The sequence below is a fragment of the Lytechinus pictus genome, chromosome 16 (genome assembly GCF_037042905.1).
Source record: "Lytechinus pictus isolate F3 Inbred chromosome 16, Lp3.0, whole genome shotgun sequence".
Taxonomy (NCBI): Eukaryota; Metazoa; Echinodermata; class Echinoidea; order Temnopleuroida; family Toxopneustidae; genus Lytechinus; species Lytechinus pictus.
Genome location: NC_087260.1, coordinates 12474575 through 12491810, shown reverse-complemented (window position 1 = coordinate 12491810; position 17236 = coordinate 12474575). Strand labels below are relative to the sequence as shown.

Here is a 17236-nt window from a genome sequence, read left to right as displayed (position 1 = left end):
GAATTTAGCGGGGACCCAGAAAAAAATTGACAAGCAAAAAAAAAAAAAGAAGAAGGTTATCATAGTATAACACAAAGTTTTATGAGGAAGAAGGAATTTTATCTTTGAAATTAACTTTTTGAAACGCACATTGTAACATGGTGTATGTGTTGGTTCCAAGACAAAAATTCATCCATAATTACACCCAAATCATCATCATCATCCCCCTCATCATCATCATCAGTGGCGGACCGTGACCCGGAGGAGACAAAGCATTGGAGGGGCACGGCATTGTTCACAAACAATAAACCCTCCAATGCTTTGCCTCCTCCGGGTCACGGTCCGCCACTAATCATCATCATCATCATCATCATCAGTTAGCAGCAAATAATTGAGCATGATGAGAAGGATAAGGATAATAATGATATCATTGTAGAAATGAAATAACAATGACTATATTAATAAAATAACAATGTCAATGATAGTGAAAAGTAATAGTATATTATCATTTTAATGGTGGTGATGGTATATGATATAATGATTGTATTAACAAAACAACGAATGTTCCTGGCACCCATATTGGCCATCCCAGAAGAGCTTTTTCTTGAAAAAAAAATCCTGAAAAAAATTCCTTGTTCAGTCAGCCTCACCATGGTGTAATAGGTCTATGGCCTCACAGACTTTTAAAGAATCATGTTACGCCCCCTCAAAGAAGATAGAAACTCAGGAATAACGCACATTCCCACAGGATTTTTGTACAAGGAAAGCCTTGATCTTAGGGGTCAATATTTCTTAATCTTTAACAAGATCACGTTTTTCAGCCCTTATCCTGATTTCCTGATGATAACATTTGATATTTTCATAGGCCAATACTGTGAAATTAATTATTTTTTGTTCGTTTGAATTACTGGAAAGAGAAGCACCAGAAAAAGAGCCATAAACGGATTACTCTTGTCTTAAAACATGTCAAAGGGAGAAACATGGACAAGGAAGTTTACCCGTGAAGTTTATTTAAAGCTCGTTTTCGATGAAGAAATTCCCCCATGATAATACATTACCTGTCCAAAGTACATCAAAAGCCTAAATAGACATCACGAGGTTATAAAACGGGAAGATTCTGTATTATTTTTTCCACATTGTATTTTGAACTCGATCCACGAACTAAAATCTACTATGGACTTCAAACGCAATTCAGTGCGATTTTTGGTCGGGTTTCTCACCATCATGATCGCCAGCCCGATCGGGGTGCAATCCGGATGCTGCTGCCCTTCACTCTGGACTTCGTTTGGTCAACATTGTTACAGGTAAGCCTGTGGATATATGTAGGCCTATTATTATTTTTTTACAAGATTTTGTTGTCAACGTTCCTCTGTGTACACGGTTCTTCTCTGCAGCACCCCATTTCACTGAAATGAAGTATACTGCGGAGAAGAACCGTATAGGGCCTACACAGACACCTCTTTTCAAGATTCTTATATACGTTCCTCCACTTCCAGCTTTCTTATACCCCAAAGTGTCCAAAATCTGAGGGGAAAGATCATTTCGTACTCATGTTCTTTTATGGAACAGCCTTCCTGGAGACATTAAAAAAAATTAAAAGATTTATTTACATTTCTTCTAACTTAATTACCTTAAAAAATCTCGAAAAGAAAGTAGAACTACTACAACTAAAGTAACTAAAGCTCCTTCCCTCTCAAAATGCAAATAGTATTATTTTTTTAATTCGCGTTGATAATTAATGTTTCTTTTTTTTACTGTATATTATATTCCTTGTTTTACCCTGAGAAAATAAATTGAATTGAATTGAATTTAAATATGTATATCTACCGCCGTTTTCAGGGCAAGTATTTATTGCACTTTTCCCATTTTTCTTTCTATTAACAGATATTTCTCCTACAATATGACATGGGAACAAGCTGAACAGGTTTGTCGTGGGTTTTCAGTACCTTCTCTTGGAAGTGGTGACCCGGATATGGATACTCTTGGTCACCTTGTGTCTATTCACTCTCAAGCGGAAAACGACTTCGTTTTTACACTTTTCAAATCTTCTGCCCCAAAAGAGGTTGGTCGACTATTCTGTTATCTTCTCTTAAATATAATTTAATCTCCACGTATTCGATACAATGATTTTTTTTATTCTGGTCGTTTTCTATTATTTGACCCAGGTGATTTAAATAATAACAATGATGATGATGATGATGATGATAATATTAATAATAATAATTATAGTAATAATGATAATAATAATAATAATGATAATGATAATATTATTAATGGTGAGGATTTAATGATGATGATAATGATGACGATGATGATGATGATAATATCAATGATAGCAACAACTTTCAATAATGACATGCGAATTAGCTTGCTATTCATGACAATTTGTTAACTGTGCGAGAATTTCAGCTATACATACACCCCCACACGCGCGCGCACATAATTATAGTCGATCTCTTTCTCTCTCTCTCTCAATTCAGTTCATTTTAATTCAATTTTTATTTCGCAAATAAGATGACAAGCAACATACAAGGTAACATTGCAATGTAACATTGAAATATTACAAAAAAATGTGTGGCTTTCCATAAAGGTTTGGGAAAAACACCGAGGCTGGATCACCAAAACATAGTGAAACACAACACCAATAACCATGATTATAAAACACAAAATATCATGGTAAGTAAAAAGTTCAGTGTAGTGAAAAAAACACTTAAGGTATAAAAGCACTAGATGAAGATAAACATAGAATGACACTTACCTGTGAAAATTGAACATTAATTTTCTTGAACATTTTTGCACCGTTTTATAATTAATACATAATCCGAGAATTAGTTATCAACTGATGAATCATATCCCATTACCTAGTGTACATAATTCAATGATTTAGATTCATGGCTGCAATGGACTTGATAGACCATAAGTAAAATCTCTCTCTCTCTTCCATTTTCTATTATGTAGTATTCCAAACCAGCTATTTCATCTCGCTTTTCCACTTTCAGTTATCAAATAATTTTTTTTTTCAATTAAGTTTATTTAATTATTAATAGGTAAAAATTCTCCTGGGTAAATACAAAGCATCCTGTACATAGGCCTACATTGTCAATTAAGAGGATCAAACACCAAACACACTAAGAAAAAGGGGTGCAAGAAAGGTGCAACCTTGTGGGAAAAGGTGCTGACCGAGCATATAGTCGCACCTTTCACTTGCGACCGCAACTTCGGGGTGCAATATTGCACCTTACTGGTGCTAAGTGCAAGTTGCAACTTTCCAGAAAGGTACAAAGTTGCACCTAGACTAGCACCTTAAAGGGATTGTCCAGGCTGGATACATTTTTATCTCAATAAATAGAGTAAAATTCACAAAGCAAAATTCACAAAGCTGAAAGTTTGATCAAAATCGGATAACAAATAACAAAGTTATTGAATTTTAAAGATTTGCATTATTCCGGTGAAACAGTTCTAGGCATGTCGTCACGATTATTCATTAGGTGGGCTGATACTTGTTCTTTTGTATTTTATGATATGAAATCAGGTTAATTTATTCAAAAAATTTCTACCAAGAACTAAAACAATTGGATTGACAACTAATTAAGTGCATTAGTCATTTATTGCCGCAAATTATATCATAATGGAGACACATAATTTATTATGATTTCATGTAATAAGAAAACGGAAAGTGGGGATGTGACACCATCAGCCCACCTAATGAATATTCATGACGATGTGCATATTATACTGTTTTCACAAAATATTGATAAACTTAAGAATTAAATAAATTCGTTATTTGTTAAGGCCTGGTCACACCGCCCGAGCGTTGTTGGAGCGGTCGTGGAGCGGAGAGAAAAAAATCATCACCGCTCGCTACCGTTAACCACCGTTTAACCAAAGTTGGCCTCCGTTAAGGCAACGCCGAATACGCTCGGCCACCGCTGATGGTCCCTCCTACCGCTCCGTAAGTTTTGAGATGCTCAAAATGTTGCGAGCGGGGAGGAGCGGGCAATTTTCCGCTCCAGCAAAGTTGACTACCGCTCTAACAACGCCCAGTCAAAGTTTGGCACCGCTAGACGAAAGTTCGTGAACGCTTGGGTCCGCTAGGCCAACGCAGAAATCTTGAACGCTGCATGGACAACCGCTGCTTCACCAGCGTTGCCCGGCCGGTGATTAAACGGTTCACAAACTTTGGTGGAGCGGTTGTAAGCGTTTTCCGAGCGGACACGGGAATGCTGGAACGGTGCTGGGCGTTAAAGTAGCGATCCATCGCGGTGATGAACCTTGGTTTAGCGTTGGTATGGAGGTGTCGGAGCGGTACCAGAATTTGGCTATAAATACGGGGAGAAATGATTAAGGAGCTAATTTTGAATCAAGCTGCAGGTTAATATTTTTCAGATTTTAAAATATTTTTTAATCTAATGATCATTTTGATGCCATAAAATTATTTTCAGGATCTCATACACACTTTTTAGGCATGTGAGAAGCATAAACCAACATTCACTTTGATCAATCTTAAAGTAACACATAACACAAAGTTTATATACTTCACATTGTTTAGCGTAATTTTTCTTTTCACAGATAGGTTTTCAGCAGCCAATCAAAATTTGGTATCAAAGTGACGTCATATGGGCTTTAAATTATGTTCAGTCGATTCTACGCCCAAAATTACCCTTAATCTATATGTTAAAGTAAAAATATAACACGGAAAATATTTTTGGCGCACTTTCAACTCATTCTGGCCCACTGTGCGACGCCCGCATGCGCAGAGCTCCGCTCTATCAACGCTCGAGCAGTGGCGTAACAGGCGGGGGGGGGGGGGGGCAGGGGGGCAAGCTGCCCCCCCCCCCCCTGGCGGAGCTCACCGGGAAAAAAAAAACGGGAAAAAGAGAAAAAGGGGGAAGAAAGGGAAAGGAAAGAAAAAAGGGGAAAGGGAAAGGAAAAGGGAAAAGAAAACTAAGAAAAAACATAAAAAAGGGAAAACGGAAAGATAACGGGAAAAGGAAGGAAAAAAGAACAAGTGAGAAAGAACAATTCGCCCCGATATACAAATACATTAGCATGATTAGTAAGACAGGGAAATAAATTAAAGATGACAAAAAGGCAAACAAAAGCGGGAAATAAAGGCAGAATGGAATTAGCCAAAATCTTAATTGGAAAATAAAGAATAGGGACAAGATAACGTACACTACCGGGCTGCCGAGGATTGAGATAACGAGCGGGAAGAAACATGGATGGTATATAGCATAATGTCGTATGAAAGTCTATCATAAACTTGCTAAATCTCCAAAGGCTCTGTCCAAGAGTCAAGACCCCGTGCAGTGGGGGCTCTTCATCTTTAACCTTTAATGGGTTCTATAACGGGCACCTATATGGACCCTTCCTGCATTAAGCTTTACGTTGAAGCACTGGCGTACCGGGGGGGGGGTGGTTCCACAGCCAAGGGGAAATAAAAGAAAATAAAGGAGGCAGCGAAATGAGATGAATGAAAAAATATATATGACATGATATTTGCTATAATGATGTAAAAATCTATCACATAATTATAATTTTATTTTAACAGGCATTTTTTTCTGGCTCGCTTCGCTCGCTGGCGACTTTTTACAAATTTTCCCACATTTGCTATGGTGTGCCCCTCACAATATTTGGATGATTACGATACATAACTGCATTGGATTTATGTGTTGTGTTAAAGCTATATAAATATACTCGCAATTTGATTAAAATAAGTGGCCATCTGTAAGGTTTAAAATGGCTTTGATATCAAGAGGTTCTGGGGCTCTGCCCTGGACCCCATCCATAAAGCACTGTTATATGGATGAGTTTGGACCATGGCCCCCAAAAGTTCTACAACCAAACAAAAAAAAAATGAGAAAAGAAAGGAAAGTGTATTATATTATTCTGAATATCACGTTAAAATATATCTTCATGTTAGATTCTCATAAAAAGGTGATTTTTTTTTATCTCGCTCGCTTCGCTCGCTCGGGACCTATATCAAGCTACTTCTTGCCAGAAGCGCCATACTCGGCCCCCTCGAGCATATAGAGCTTCGCCCTGATGCTCACAATCATAACACAAATCCTGTTCACCGTGGCGTACAAAAAAAGAGAGAAAAAAGGAAAGAGAGGAGGGTGAATATGATATCATCTTTTTACATTATGTCAAAATCTATCACAAAATTTGATTTTTGCAATAAAAATGTCATTTTTTTTTGCTCGCTCGCTCGCTTATATATATATATATATATATTTGCCCGATACGCCATATCGCCCCCTCATAATTTTTGCCTTTTATGACGCCATTGCCTGTTCGATGATATGACCGGGAAATTTTTGGCTCTTGCCCCCCCTGGCCACCGACCCCTGTTACGCCGCTGCGCTCGAGTCACCGCTAAACCAACACTCGCGACCGCTCGCCACCGTTAAACCAACGCTAAAGCTACGATGGCTTCAGCGGTGCACCGCTAAGGCAACGCCCATGTTTTCGATTTTTTCCCCAATTTTGTGAGCGGTGACGAGCGTTGTCGAAATTCGACCCTCTCTCCCTACCGCTCCACGACCGCTCCAACAACGCCCGGGCGGTGTGACCAGGCCTTTATCTGATTTTAATGAAATTTTCTGCATTTTGCTTTGTGAATTTTACTCTATTTATTTAACTATAAATATTTTCAGCCCGGACCATCCCTTTCACCCTATCTAGGCCGGGGTATTTTGGAAGTTCATATGGCCGGGGGGGGGGGGGGGGGGGGGGGCTCACAGGCCCCCCCTTGAGATCTCGGCCGTCGACCGCGCCGAAAATTGGCACGCGGGTTGTCTGGGACATAATCTACAAAATTGTATAGTAATTTAATTCATGCAAATTGCTATTAAGTGATTATGCTAATTTATGCGTAATTAGTATGCAAAATCATACTTTTTCCTTTAACTCCCTAGATAAAGCTCCAAATGTTCTAATTTTTGGTATAGAAACTATTTGTGGTGTTTTTAGCAAGTGTACATGAACAAAATTGCGATATCAAATCATTTTCTTATGTATTATATTGTTTTTTGCAATTTTTTATGTATTTCTTCGTTTTCTTACCTTTTGTTTTTCATTGTTTTTTCAATTAAATTTGTTGGGGACTCTTCTGAGATCATAAAAAGCATAAAATAAATACATTTAGACCAGCAAAACTATAAATAATCATACATTTATGATTTTTGGTTGAAAACACAATTTACATTGACTTTGTACACAAAATGACGTTTTTGAGTAATTTTTGGTCTGACATGCATTTACATAATGTTGCGTATCCGGGTGACGCAAAGTTGGTCTCAAAAGTTGCGCAAGACTTAAAAGTAAAAAGTCAGCGAGCGGCGCGGTCAAAAAATTTCGCCCGGCAAAAATATTGCACAAATCGTTGAGGGGGGGCCTCCGAGGCCCCCCGGCCTAGATAGGATTAAACGTGCTCCCATTGAGACATCTGGAGCCCGTTTCATAAAGAGTTGCAACTGTTGTAACTTTGCCATTATGGCAACTACCATGGCAACAGGGCTTAGCAGCCAATTAAAATCAAGGTTACCATGGTAGTTGCCATAATGGCAAAGTTACAACAGTTGCAACTCTTTATGAAACGGGCCCCTGGTCTGCACCTTTAAAGGTGCAAAGTTAACCTATTTTTCTTAGTATAGTGGGTAGTTGTTCATCTTTCTTCTGCCCTTTCTTACCCTCTCTCTCACAGGGAAGCAGGTACATGTGGATTGGACTTCACGATGCCACGTTAGATGGCAGCCATGTTTGGGTAGACGGCACGGACGTTGTATACACCAACTGGAGACCGGGTCAGCCTGATCATATTGGGCGCGAAGACTGCAGTGAGATAGCGAGCACGCGAAGTGATGGTTGGAACGACGTGAGATGCACATTCACCCATGCGAGTTGCTTCATCTGTAAACTACCATCGTGGTATTAGAACCAGTGGCGTGATGGGCTTACGAATAGTATATTATTATTCATTTCATTAAGAAAGAGTGTCTAGTATCAAACTATTTGATGTGAATTTTGTGAGGTATTTCTTCAAGTTTGAATGAACATGACACTTGTTCAAAACCATGAAGAAAGAAATTGCAAATTTTAAATTGTATCTGAGGGTCTTTCACATCAGATGAAAAATGGCCACAGATTGAAACTGTTTCAAAAGTAGCTTTGAAATTCTCAAATTAAGTCGAAATTCGACATTTCTGAATCTGAATTTCTTAACTGTATTAAGTGGTGCTAAAAAGTTAGTGAACCCCATTACCCCACCAGGAAATGAACATTTGTAAAGGTGTTCAAATTCTGCCATGTTTTCGCCGGACATTGTAGCGTTGTTGTCTACATTCAACCCTCCGTGTGAAGTGCATTTTTCTTAGCACACAGGATGCCCTAGCTGGTTTAGTAATTCAATTTTTTATCATCCTGCATGTATAATTCCGTTTGGTCTACAGTACACTACCTGCTGACCTACTGGAAAGAAAACAATGTCACAGTGTACGATCATGAAAGTTCATCTGTGTTGGTAAAAGATAACGATTTTGTTGAACTTTGGTTCACAACACAAAAAACAGAAAATAACGAAGAGTTACCTCGAAATTTTCGGCTGCTTACTGCAACCTTCGTCAGCGATGTGACCCGATTTGACCTTAGTGACGTAATGGTCGTAATGTCACAGTGTGTTCACAGTGTGTATACATAGTGGACTATTGTGATTCACACTGTTAAATCGCTCAAATGTGACAGTGTGGAAACAATTCCAAACTGTGGATACTTCTATAAGTGTGAACGTTCACGGTGTGTTCAAATAGCAAATTGCCGATTCGTCTACTGCCAACTCGTCCACTCACCACATGGTCTACCTTCATTTAATTAGTCTAAGGCCATTCCGTCCATCAACATTTCGTCTAACAGCCATTTGGTTTAATAATCACTTCATCTAATCACCAGTTCATCTATGACCATTTCGTCTCATACTCAGTTGGTCTAATACCCATTTTTTTTTTTGTCATTTCGCCCAATTAATAATAATATATAATATAGGGTATTTATATTGCGCACATATCCACCTTGTTAGGTGCTCAAGGCGCTCCTATATTACCCGGCTAAGCTAGGCGTTCATAGCGCACACAGCTTTTTAAGGAATTACTTCCTACCGGTACCCATTTACCTCACCTGGGTTGAGTGCAGCACATTGTGGACCAGTTTCTTGCTGAAGGAAATTACGCCATGGCTGGGATTCGAACCCACGACCCTCTGTTTCAAAGTCCGAAGACTAATCCACTGGGCCACAACGCTCCACGATTAACACTCAGTCCAATTAGACCGAATGGTATATGGACTAGATGGATATTGGACAAACTGGTTATTAGACGAAATGGTGAGTGGACGAAATGGCAATTAGACTTTGTGGATAGTAGACGAACTGATGGCAGACCGTATGATAGTAGACGAGTTGGTCATTGGACGAAATGGCATAGACCAACTGGAAATAAACCGTTCAAATAGCGGACTATGTGAAGTTGCGATTCACACAGTTTAAATGATCAGATTTACAGTGTGATGACACCTCCACACTGTGGATTAACATATAGTTTGAGTGTTCACAGTGCATTTACAAAATGGACTACCAGTATGTGAATATGTTAATCACACTGCTAAAGTGGTCAAATTAAACAGTGTCACGATGGTTACGCACTATGTTCCACAGTGTGACCACACTGTGGTATCCATCTGTCTAATGCCAAGATGGTTCGATCTCCACTTCGTCTCGTAATTATTTTTGCTCCCCTTTTAAATAACATTTGATTTATAACAATTCATATAATCGTCCCTTCACTCTAAAAATTAATGTTAAAGAGCTAATCTAGTCCCAAATTACACTCCTCTCAGAGTGAGACGAGGGACTAGTCATTTTGGAGTGGGATTTGCATCTTTTGAGAGTGCATGATAGCTCCTCCTGGAGTGAACAGTGTATATCTTTAGATATTTTCACTCCAAAAAGAGGTAAATGCACTCTCAAAAGATGTAAATCCCACTCCGAAACGACCGGCCCCTCGTCTCACTCTGAGAGGAGTGTGATATAAGGACCAGATTAGCACGTTTGTATTTAGAGTGTACAGGGGAAGAACATAGTGTCCTACAGTGTGTTCACAGCGTGGAACACAATATGAAATCACACTCACACTGTTAAATTTGAGCATTTTAAAAGTGTGAATAACTATTCACATCATCGTCCATGTGAACACGCTGTTAACATGCAGTCACACTGTCGAAGTGTCCACAGTATGGAAATATCTTCACACTGTTGAATTTGAGCATTTTAACAGTGTGAATAATATGTTCACACAGTCCACTATGTGAACACACTGTGTTCTTTCCAGTAGAGATATTGTGGTGTAAATATTAGACTTGTTATAGCCCGAGTAGACAAAATTTAATGGTAAATGATAATGGTAAATGAGTTAAACGTTAAATGGCAATTTGAACAAATTGTTAGTTCACGAATTGGTAGTAGACGGAATGGGATAGACCACATGAGGGGAGACCAAATATGGGCGTGGACAACATGGCCCTGGGAAGCATGGGTGCTTAAGCACCCCCAAAATTTTCTTAGGGGTGCTGTGTGTTATTCTTGATCGGCAACACCGCCAGATATTCTGAAAGATGTGTAAAAGAGTGGAAAACTGTAACCAAAATGACCTTCATTTTGTAATGAAACATTTTTTAATGTTTGTTTTGTTTCTTTTTTTTTCTTCAAATTCTTCGGGACCAATTTGACCTTCATTCTGTAATGAAACCATTAAAAAAAAAATTACATCAGCACCCCCAGTAAAATATCGTTCCAAGGGCCCTGGTGAACATCGCCATAGTAGACAAGGTTCCAATCAGGTATTAATTCATTTTTCTGAATAAAAACACATGAACAGTCTAAGGGGAGAGGGGGGGGGGGGGTGTCGCAAGGAAATATTTGCAATCAATTGTAGCGGTAGCAAATCAGATTACACTGCTTGTTTTGAGAGGCAGTTCGCAATTAATTTCAAGTAAACTTGCAACTGATCGCAAGTTTCTTGCAGCGCCCCAAACAAGGAAACAGAGGGAAAACACACAATAATGAATGCAAAGTATTTGCTTACATTTTATTGGTATTTAATACAGACTTATTGTACAGTGCAGTAGTGGCCCTAAAGTTTGATAATTAGTTCACATTCTCTTATTTAGAAAATAAATAATTAAAATGTCTTCATTTTTTTGTTAAATAACAATAATTACACAATAATCATCTCAAAACCTATAGTTGATGACTTTCTATCCTATCTCAATGTTCTTTAGGCGAATGAAGTAAGTCTGTCTTTTTTTTTGCAGTCTACGGTATAAAGGAAACAAATCCTGAAATTTTAATATCCTCTATCGTGACTTTAATCTGTGGTTTGATTCGAAGCGTGCTTTGGCCATTTTATATGTCATTATTTTTGTTGGCTTAATATTATAGTTGGGTTTACCAGTAACCCTTTGTCATAATGAAAAATTGAATTAAATCAAAGATTAATCGATGACCCAAAGAATGTACAAGAATCTAAAATATTCATTTACATGATTATAGTAAACTTAGATTAGTTCAATATTACGCTTTAAAATATTTTGTGCAAGTTGTAATATATAGGCTATACTCAATCTAAAGTGATTTTTATCTACATCACGATTCATATTTACTGTGAAAATAAACCACATCATACCATTTTGACTACCATGAATATCTTTTTGATTGATTTATCTCTACATGTTGTGCGGCAAAAAATACAAAATGAGAATTATCACAATTGGGTCTGTTCACTAAAATGCCAAATTGTTAGCATTACCAATCATTTAACATCTTTCTTGAAATAACTGTTCGTCGCTCTTTCATATCCTAAGGTGTTTACGCTTCCACGATGCACGTTGGATTCAACAACATAGAAAATCTATTGTCGAACGCCCTTCATGAGATTGAACAATCAAGAAGTCTTTGTCGAAAATTGGTGAATCCACACAGAAGTTCATTCCTTGATTCTGGACAAACGGTATAGTTGCAATTTTTCGTCAGCTCAGAAACGAAACTGCTGTTCCGGTTCACCAATTTTCGACAAAGACCTCCCAGCTGTTCTTTGTCATTTGAAGGGCATTTTTAATATATTCACTGTGTTCTTGAATCCACCCCCTTGCAATTGCGAAAGCACCGTGATTTACATGATCAGAGAGATCAGACTGGACTAGCTGACAACGGGGAGCTTTAAAAATACTCATTCAAAACCCATTCTTTTCTTGAATAATTATTTATTTTGTTAAATATTCTTTCGGGTTTTTATGAACTAACCTTGATCATAAATATATGCTTAATGGATCATACTGAAAATAATCCAAACTATCGTTCCAGAATGACCTTTTTCAATTTTATGTTTCAATACATTGTCATGAAATATTAAGGTGACCCTAATGCATTATCGATTCCATAGAAATAGTACAGTGCAAAATAGATGACTAGATTAAAATAAATAAATCATGTCTTCCTAAATATTTATTTAAATTGAATTTTTTAACACAATGGAATAAATTTGCAGCACATCTACTTAGAAATTTGTTGTTTCGTTCTTTCATTTTCAGTTGATTACATATTCACTTAGTTACAAGTATTTTTTTTCATTTCTACATTGATTTGTTTGAGGCAAAGTGTAATAAAATCTTACACACATGTTACAAATGAAATTTGAATCTTCCCCAAGTTGCAGCGACTGAATATGGGAAATAATTTCTTCAAAAATACGATACTTTTTTTTATATACATAATCGTATTCAATTTCATTTTGGTGTATTTACCCGCGCAATCATATTGAGGACGATGTCGGTGTTTTCGTCATTGCTCAGGCTGGTCACCTGATCATCATCACGTGATTCAAGAAAGGTCAAAGGTGAGTCGAGCACAATAAAGGCGTGTACGATTTTTCCACCACTATCCTGAAGAAAGGGGAAAAAACTATATTTTTTAAAATCAAAATCAATTTTACACTTTGTTAACAAGAATGAAATATATATACTCTTTTCTTTGTAATAGAATACGAGTGAATAACTTTCATTATTACTACTAATCTTTTTGTCGAGTCTTGATACCGGGACCAAGAGGTGAAGCTGTTGTAATTCTGGTGTACAAAAAGAAAAAAAACATTGATGTGTTCTGCGAATTATCTTCACAAAATAAACATGAATCCCCCGTTAAATCAGTTACTTGATCTTTAGCATTGATTGAAGAAAAAAAAAAGAGAAAAGGGGTGCATAGCACGACCAGATTTATAAAGATTTATTAATGTAAAATCAATGTAAGTTTGAATAATTCTAAACATTTCATTTCTAAAAATGTGCAGATTCTGTGCACATCAATGATTTTTTTCAAAATGCATAAATGGGTATATTCCTAGTATTTATTATCTCAAACTTACCCTCGGGGATTTTCAGTCAGTTCCCGACAGGCCCTATTCATTTGATTTGAAAATGATTTTTTTTTTATTGATAAAGCTCATAGCAGCCCAAATATAAATTGGGTGGAATTTTCATTACAAAATGAAAATACAACAAATATTAGTAATCGAGTGATAATACTTCACTGTAACATGTACAGAAATTAATAAATTGGGGGAAAATGACTAAGAAATAATTGAAATATAACTGACTGTTTGGACTGCAATTCGGTTCATGTTGAGTGTGACGTCATTCCACAGCCCCGATTCCTTCAATCTTTCCACTGCTTTTGTGACGTCACGTTGAATCGCATTGGCTTCTAAGCGTCCGAGAGGGCGTCTGTTAAGTTTCATCCATTCCCCAAGCCGTTCTGGTGAAGGGTCGGGCAAGGACGTGAATGCAGATATGATTGAGGTGTCGTAAAAGATACTACCTACGTAAAAGAGCGATGAACCATTGAACATAGTATTAAGTATAACTAACTTTGAGAGTAAATCTTGGGTGAGAACTGACTGAACAGTCGCACCAACGAAACCGAATCCAAACTGACAGATTGTGCCAATCGAAATGACGTAACAGCTTTGGTCGGTTAGGAGTCCAGTTCGGTCGTGTGACATACTGTAGCATAAAGCCGTGACCCGGAAGAATAGTGAATTTTCGCAAATGCAACGGAGACAGATTCTACAACATAGCATATCTATTGAAAAATGTCTGTCAAAATACAATGAATAGCTGAGAGGCCTTTTTTCAAAAATAGGTGACAGAAATTGCAAATATGTCATTTGTCCAGAGTCACGGACGAAACTGCAGTTTTGATGCACTGATTTTCGACAAAGACTGCTTTGTCATGAGAGGCTTTTTGACAATAGATTCTCTACGTTTCAGAAAGCATCTGCGTCGTGGTTGCGAAAACTCCCCAATGGTAAGAAGTGAACGTCTGTAGAGAAAAAGAGAGAGGGAAAGAGAGAGGGGAAGAGAGAAAGACACTGAGAGAGACTGAGAGAGAGAGAGAGGGGGGGGGGGTTGTACTTACCAATGGTCTTGTCTTCATATTTCATACTTCGACTAGCCGCGGACTTACGTCTCCTTTGGCGTATTGATGCGAGGGTGTAGAGGTATGGATTGAGGGATGAATTGACTGGGAGCACGAACACTGCTGTCCATGCATATACCTGTAAAGCAGATACACCAATCAGTTTAAAGAGTGAAATCTTTAATAACACTTTCGCATATACCTGAAAAAATACACCAAATAGATAAGAGACTGACATTGGATAACGCTTGCATTTTTACATCTATCAGTAAATACTGTCGTATTGAATGAATCTCCTGCGTATACCTGAAAAGTATACATATTCTAATCATTTAAAAGACTGACATACTAATATAAATAACAATCTTACATATGCCTGTCAAGCAAATACACACCAATCAGTTCAAAGACTTTCACACTGAATAATACTATTGCATATACCTGAAAAGTCTATACACCAGTCAGTTAAAAGATTGTCATATTGAATAATAATCTTGCATATACATGTAAAGTAAATATACCCCAATCAGTTAAAACACTTTCATGCTGAATAACGCTCTTGCATACACCCCTTGGCCCGTATTCTGAAGTCGGGTTTAACTTAAACTCAGGTTTAAAGTTGTGGTTTAAGTATGGATAGCCAATTGTTACATAAATCATATACCATATTTTAGCTCATTTGGCTCTCAAACCATTCATGATTGTCTAAGTATAAATAGATGATTGTCTTCATCTTCGATAAATCAGGAAAGAGCACAGTAAACATAAGAAACATACGACTTAATAAACATTTTGACACTTTTGGCTTCCCACAATTTTAGCACAGAGTTAGACCATGGTCTGAGTTAAACCTGACTTCAGAATACGGGCCCTTGTCAATACATAGGTCTACCTAGTTTTGATGTATTGGTGATAACGTTCATTTTCATCATGTTATGAATAGTATTGGGTCAATCCCTTACATATTATTCTTGCCTCTTGAGATCTGATCAGGGTTCCGTTTCATAAAGACTTATAATGATAACAAATGCACAATTTCTATAACAAATTTATAATCAGCCAATGAGATTGAAGGATTTCTGTAGCTTTTGACTGTTATTGCAAATATTTCATAACTAGTTTTGTGAAACAGGGCCCAGAACTAAGGTCTACTTACCTGCGCAGAAATGGTCAAAGTTCCACTCGCGGACATCAAGCCCATGATGATGATCGGTAACCAACAGACCAGATCTGTACCAACAACTAGCGCCATCTTAGATGCCAACTTTAGGTTTTCAGCCAATCGCATATCCTCCTTTGACGTGTTCTTCATCCCGGCTATATGCTGCTTCGACAGCTGGAATGTGCAATAGATGGCTATGTAGCTTATGAGAGTCACCAGGAACGCGGCAAAGTTGAGACCGATGAACAAGGAGATGGAGTAATGCCATCCTGCAGGACGATCAACAGTCAACGGCAAAGCCAGACAGACTCCGGATTGACCATAGAACTGACCCTTGACGAAAGACGGGATAAGAGTTGGGAGAATACCGAGAAAGGCTGCAGTTACCCAGATAACAAGTCCGACCACCCGGGCACCGCGGACTGAAAGGTGGAATTCGGGTTTGAAAGGCAGAACCATGTGAAAACACCTATCCACGCTGATGACCATGATCAGAAACACCGAAGCCTCGCTGGAAACAACGGAAGTGATTCCAGCAAGCTTGCAGAGGACACTACTCTGCCAGTCATCAGCATGGGCAGCATATTCGCCTTGGTAGTACACATCGGCTGACGCTATGGTAATCATGTACATACCCATCAAGAAGTCCGAGATGGCTAGGTTCGTGATCAGACTGGATTGAACTGTCGTATATCGCCCCCATCCGGAATTGGCCAGTCTGTAGCCAATGACGAAGGTGTTGCCAATGAAAGCACTGGTTCCGAGAATCCAGATGAAGATTCGAAGGATGTTGTTGGCCATGAGATCTTCACAAGATGAAAACTGGTCACGTGGTGCATTGCAATTGGGGGAATCCCCTAATCCTGCCAGGCAGCACAGAAGATATTTGTCAGCATACCTGCGTAAGTTACAAAAATATAAATTGCATCTTTCATCTTCATATTAACAATATTCATCTGTTCTCTGGATCTTTGTTAGAAATTTGAAGGTAAAGGAAAAATACCATGCATGCATAAGATTTATAACTAAATAATGCGATCAAATTGACAAATGAATGGATTGTTTGAGCCTCACATCTTTAAGCCCTCATATTTCTCGTAGCTCCATTCCAGCCACTAAAGCATATATTTCACTGTCAAAATAATTGTACGTAAAATTTTGGCTTCCCGTCTTTTTTCTGCATAAGCTAGATTGACGTGATCACAAAGGAGACTACCAATGGAACTTTGGGATGAGTTTCCATCCAAACTAGGACAGAATGAATATCTAATAACAATTTAACTCCACTTTGCATATCTTTTTCTTAAACTGCATAGATCATCTGGGACTACCTGCAACGAGTCCGACCGTCCCATGTAAATTCTTAATACTACTTTCGATACATTTTAGTCGATTTTTTTTGTTATTAATACTGTGTCATGTATCGCCTCACAATTTCAAACTAATAGATGTAACAGTGTTTAGACTTACAACGTCTCTATATTCTGTAAGCCAGAGAGCGCACTCAAACTGGCATCATCTGCTTCAAATATCAACGTGCCTCGAACATCCCTAAAATGAAGAAAATGCATTAT

General features: G+C 38.0%; 2 protein-coding genes across 2 annotated transcripts; one reads left to right on the top strand and one right to left on the bottom strand.

Annotated features, from left to right (window-relative positions):
- The first annotated feature begins 926 nt into the window (after positions 1–926).
- On the top strand, positions 927–10782 carry LOC129278812 (echinoidin-like). Its single transcript, XM_064111431.1, has 3 exons — positions 927–1283; positions 1864–2041; positions 7688–10782. The coding sequence occupies exons 1-3, from the start codon at positions 1153–1155 to the stop codon at positions 7916–7918; spliced, it is 540 nt and encodes a 179-aa protein (XP_063967501.1). The 5' UTR covers positions 927–1152; the 3' UTR covers positions 7919–10782.
- Positions 10783–12654: 1872 nt separating this feature from the next.
- On the bottom strand, positions 12655–16478 carry LOC135157036 (G-protein coupled receptor GRL101-like). The gene is made up of 4 exons (XM_064111430.1): positions 15657–16478; positions 14501–14639; positions 13680–13900; positions 12655–12969 (listed from the first exon to the last, which is right to left on the bottom strand). Exons 1-4 carry the CDS (start codon positions 16461–16463, stop codon positions 12814–12816), a joined length of 1323 nt encoding a protein of 440 aa, XP_063967500.1. The 5' UTR covers positions 16464–16478; the 3' UTR covers positions 12655–12813.
- Positions 16479–17236: the final 758 nt, after the last annotated feature.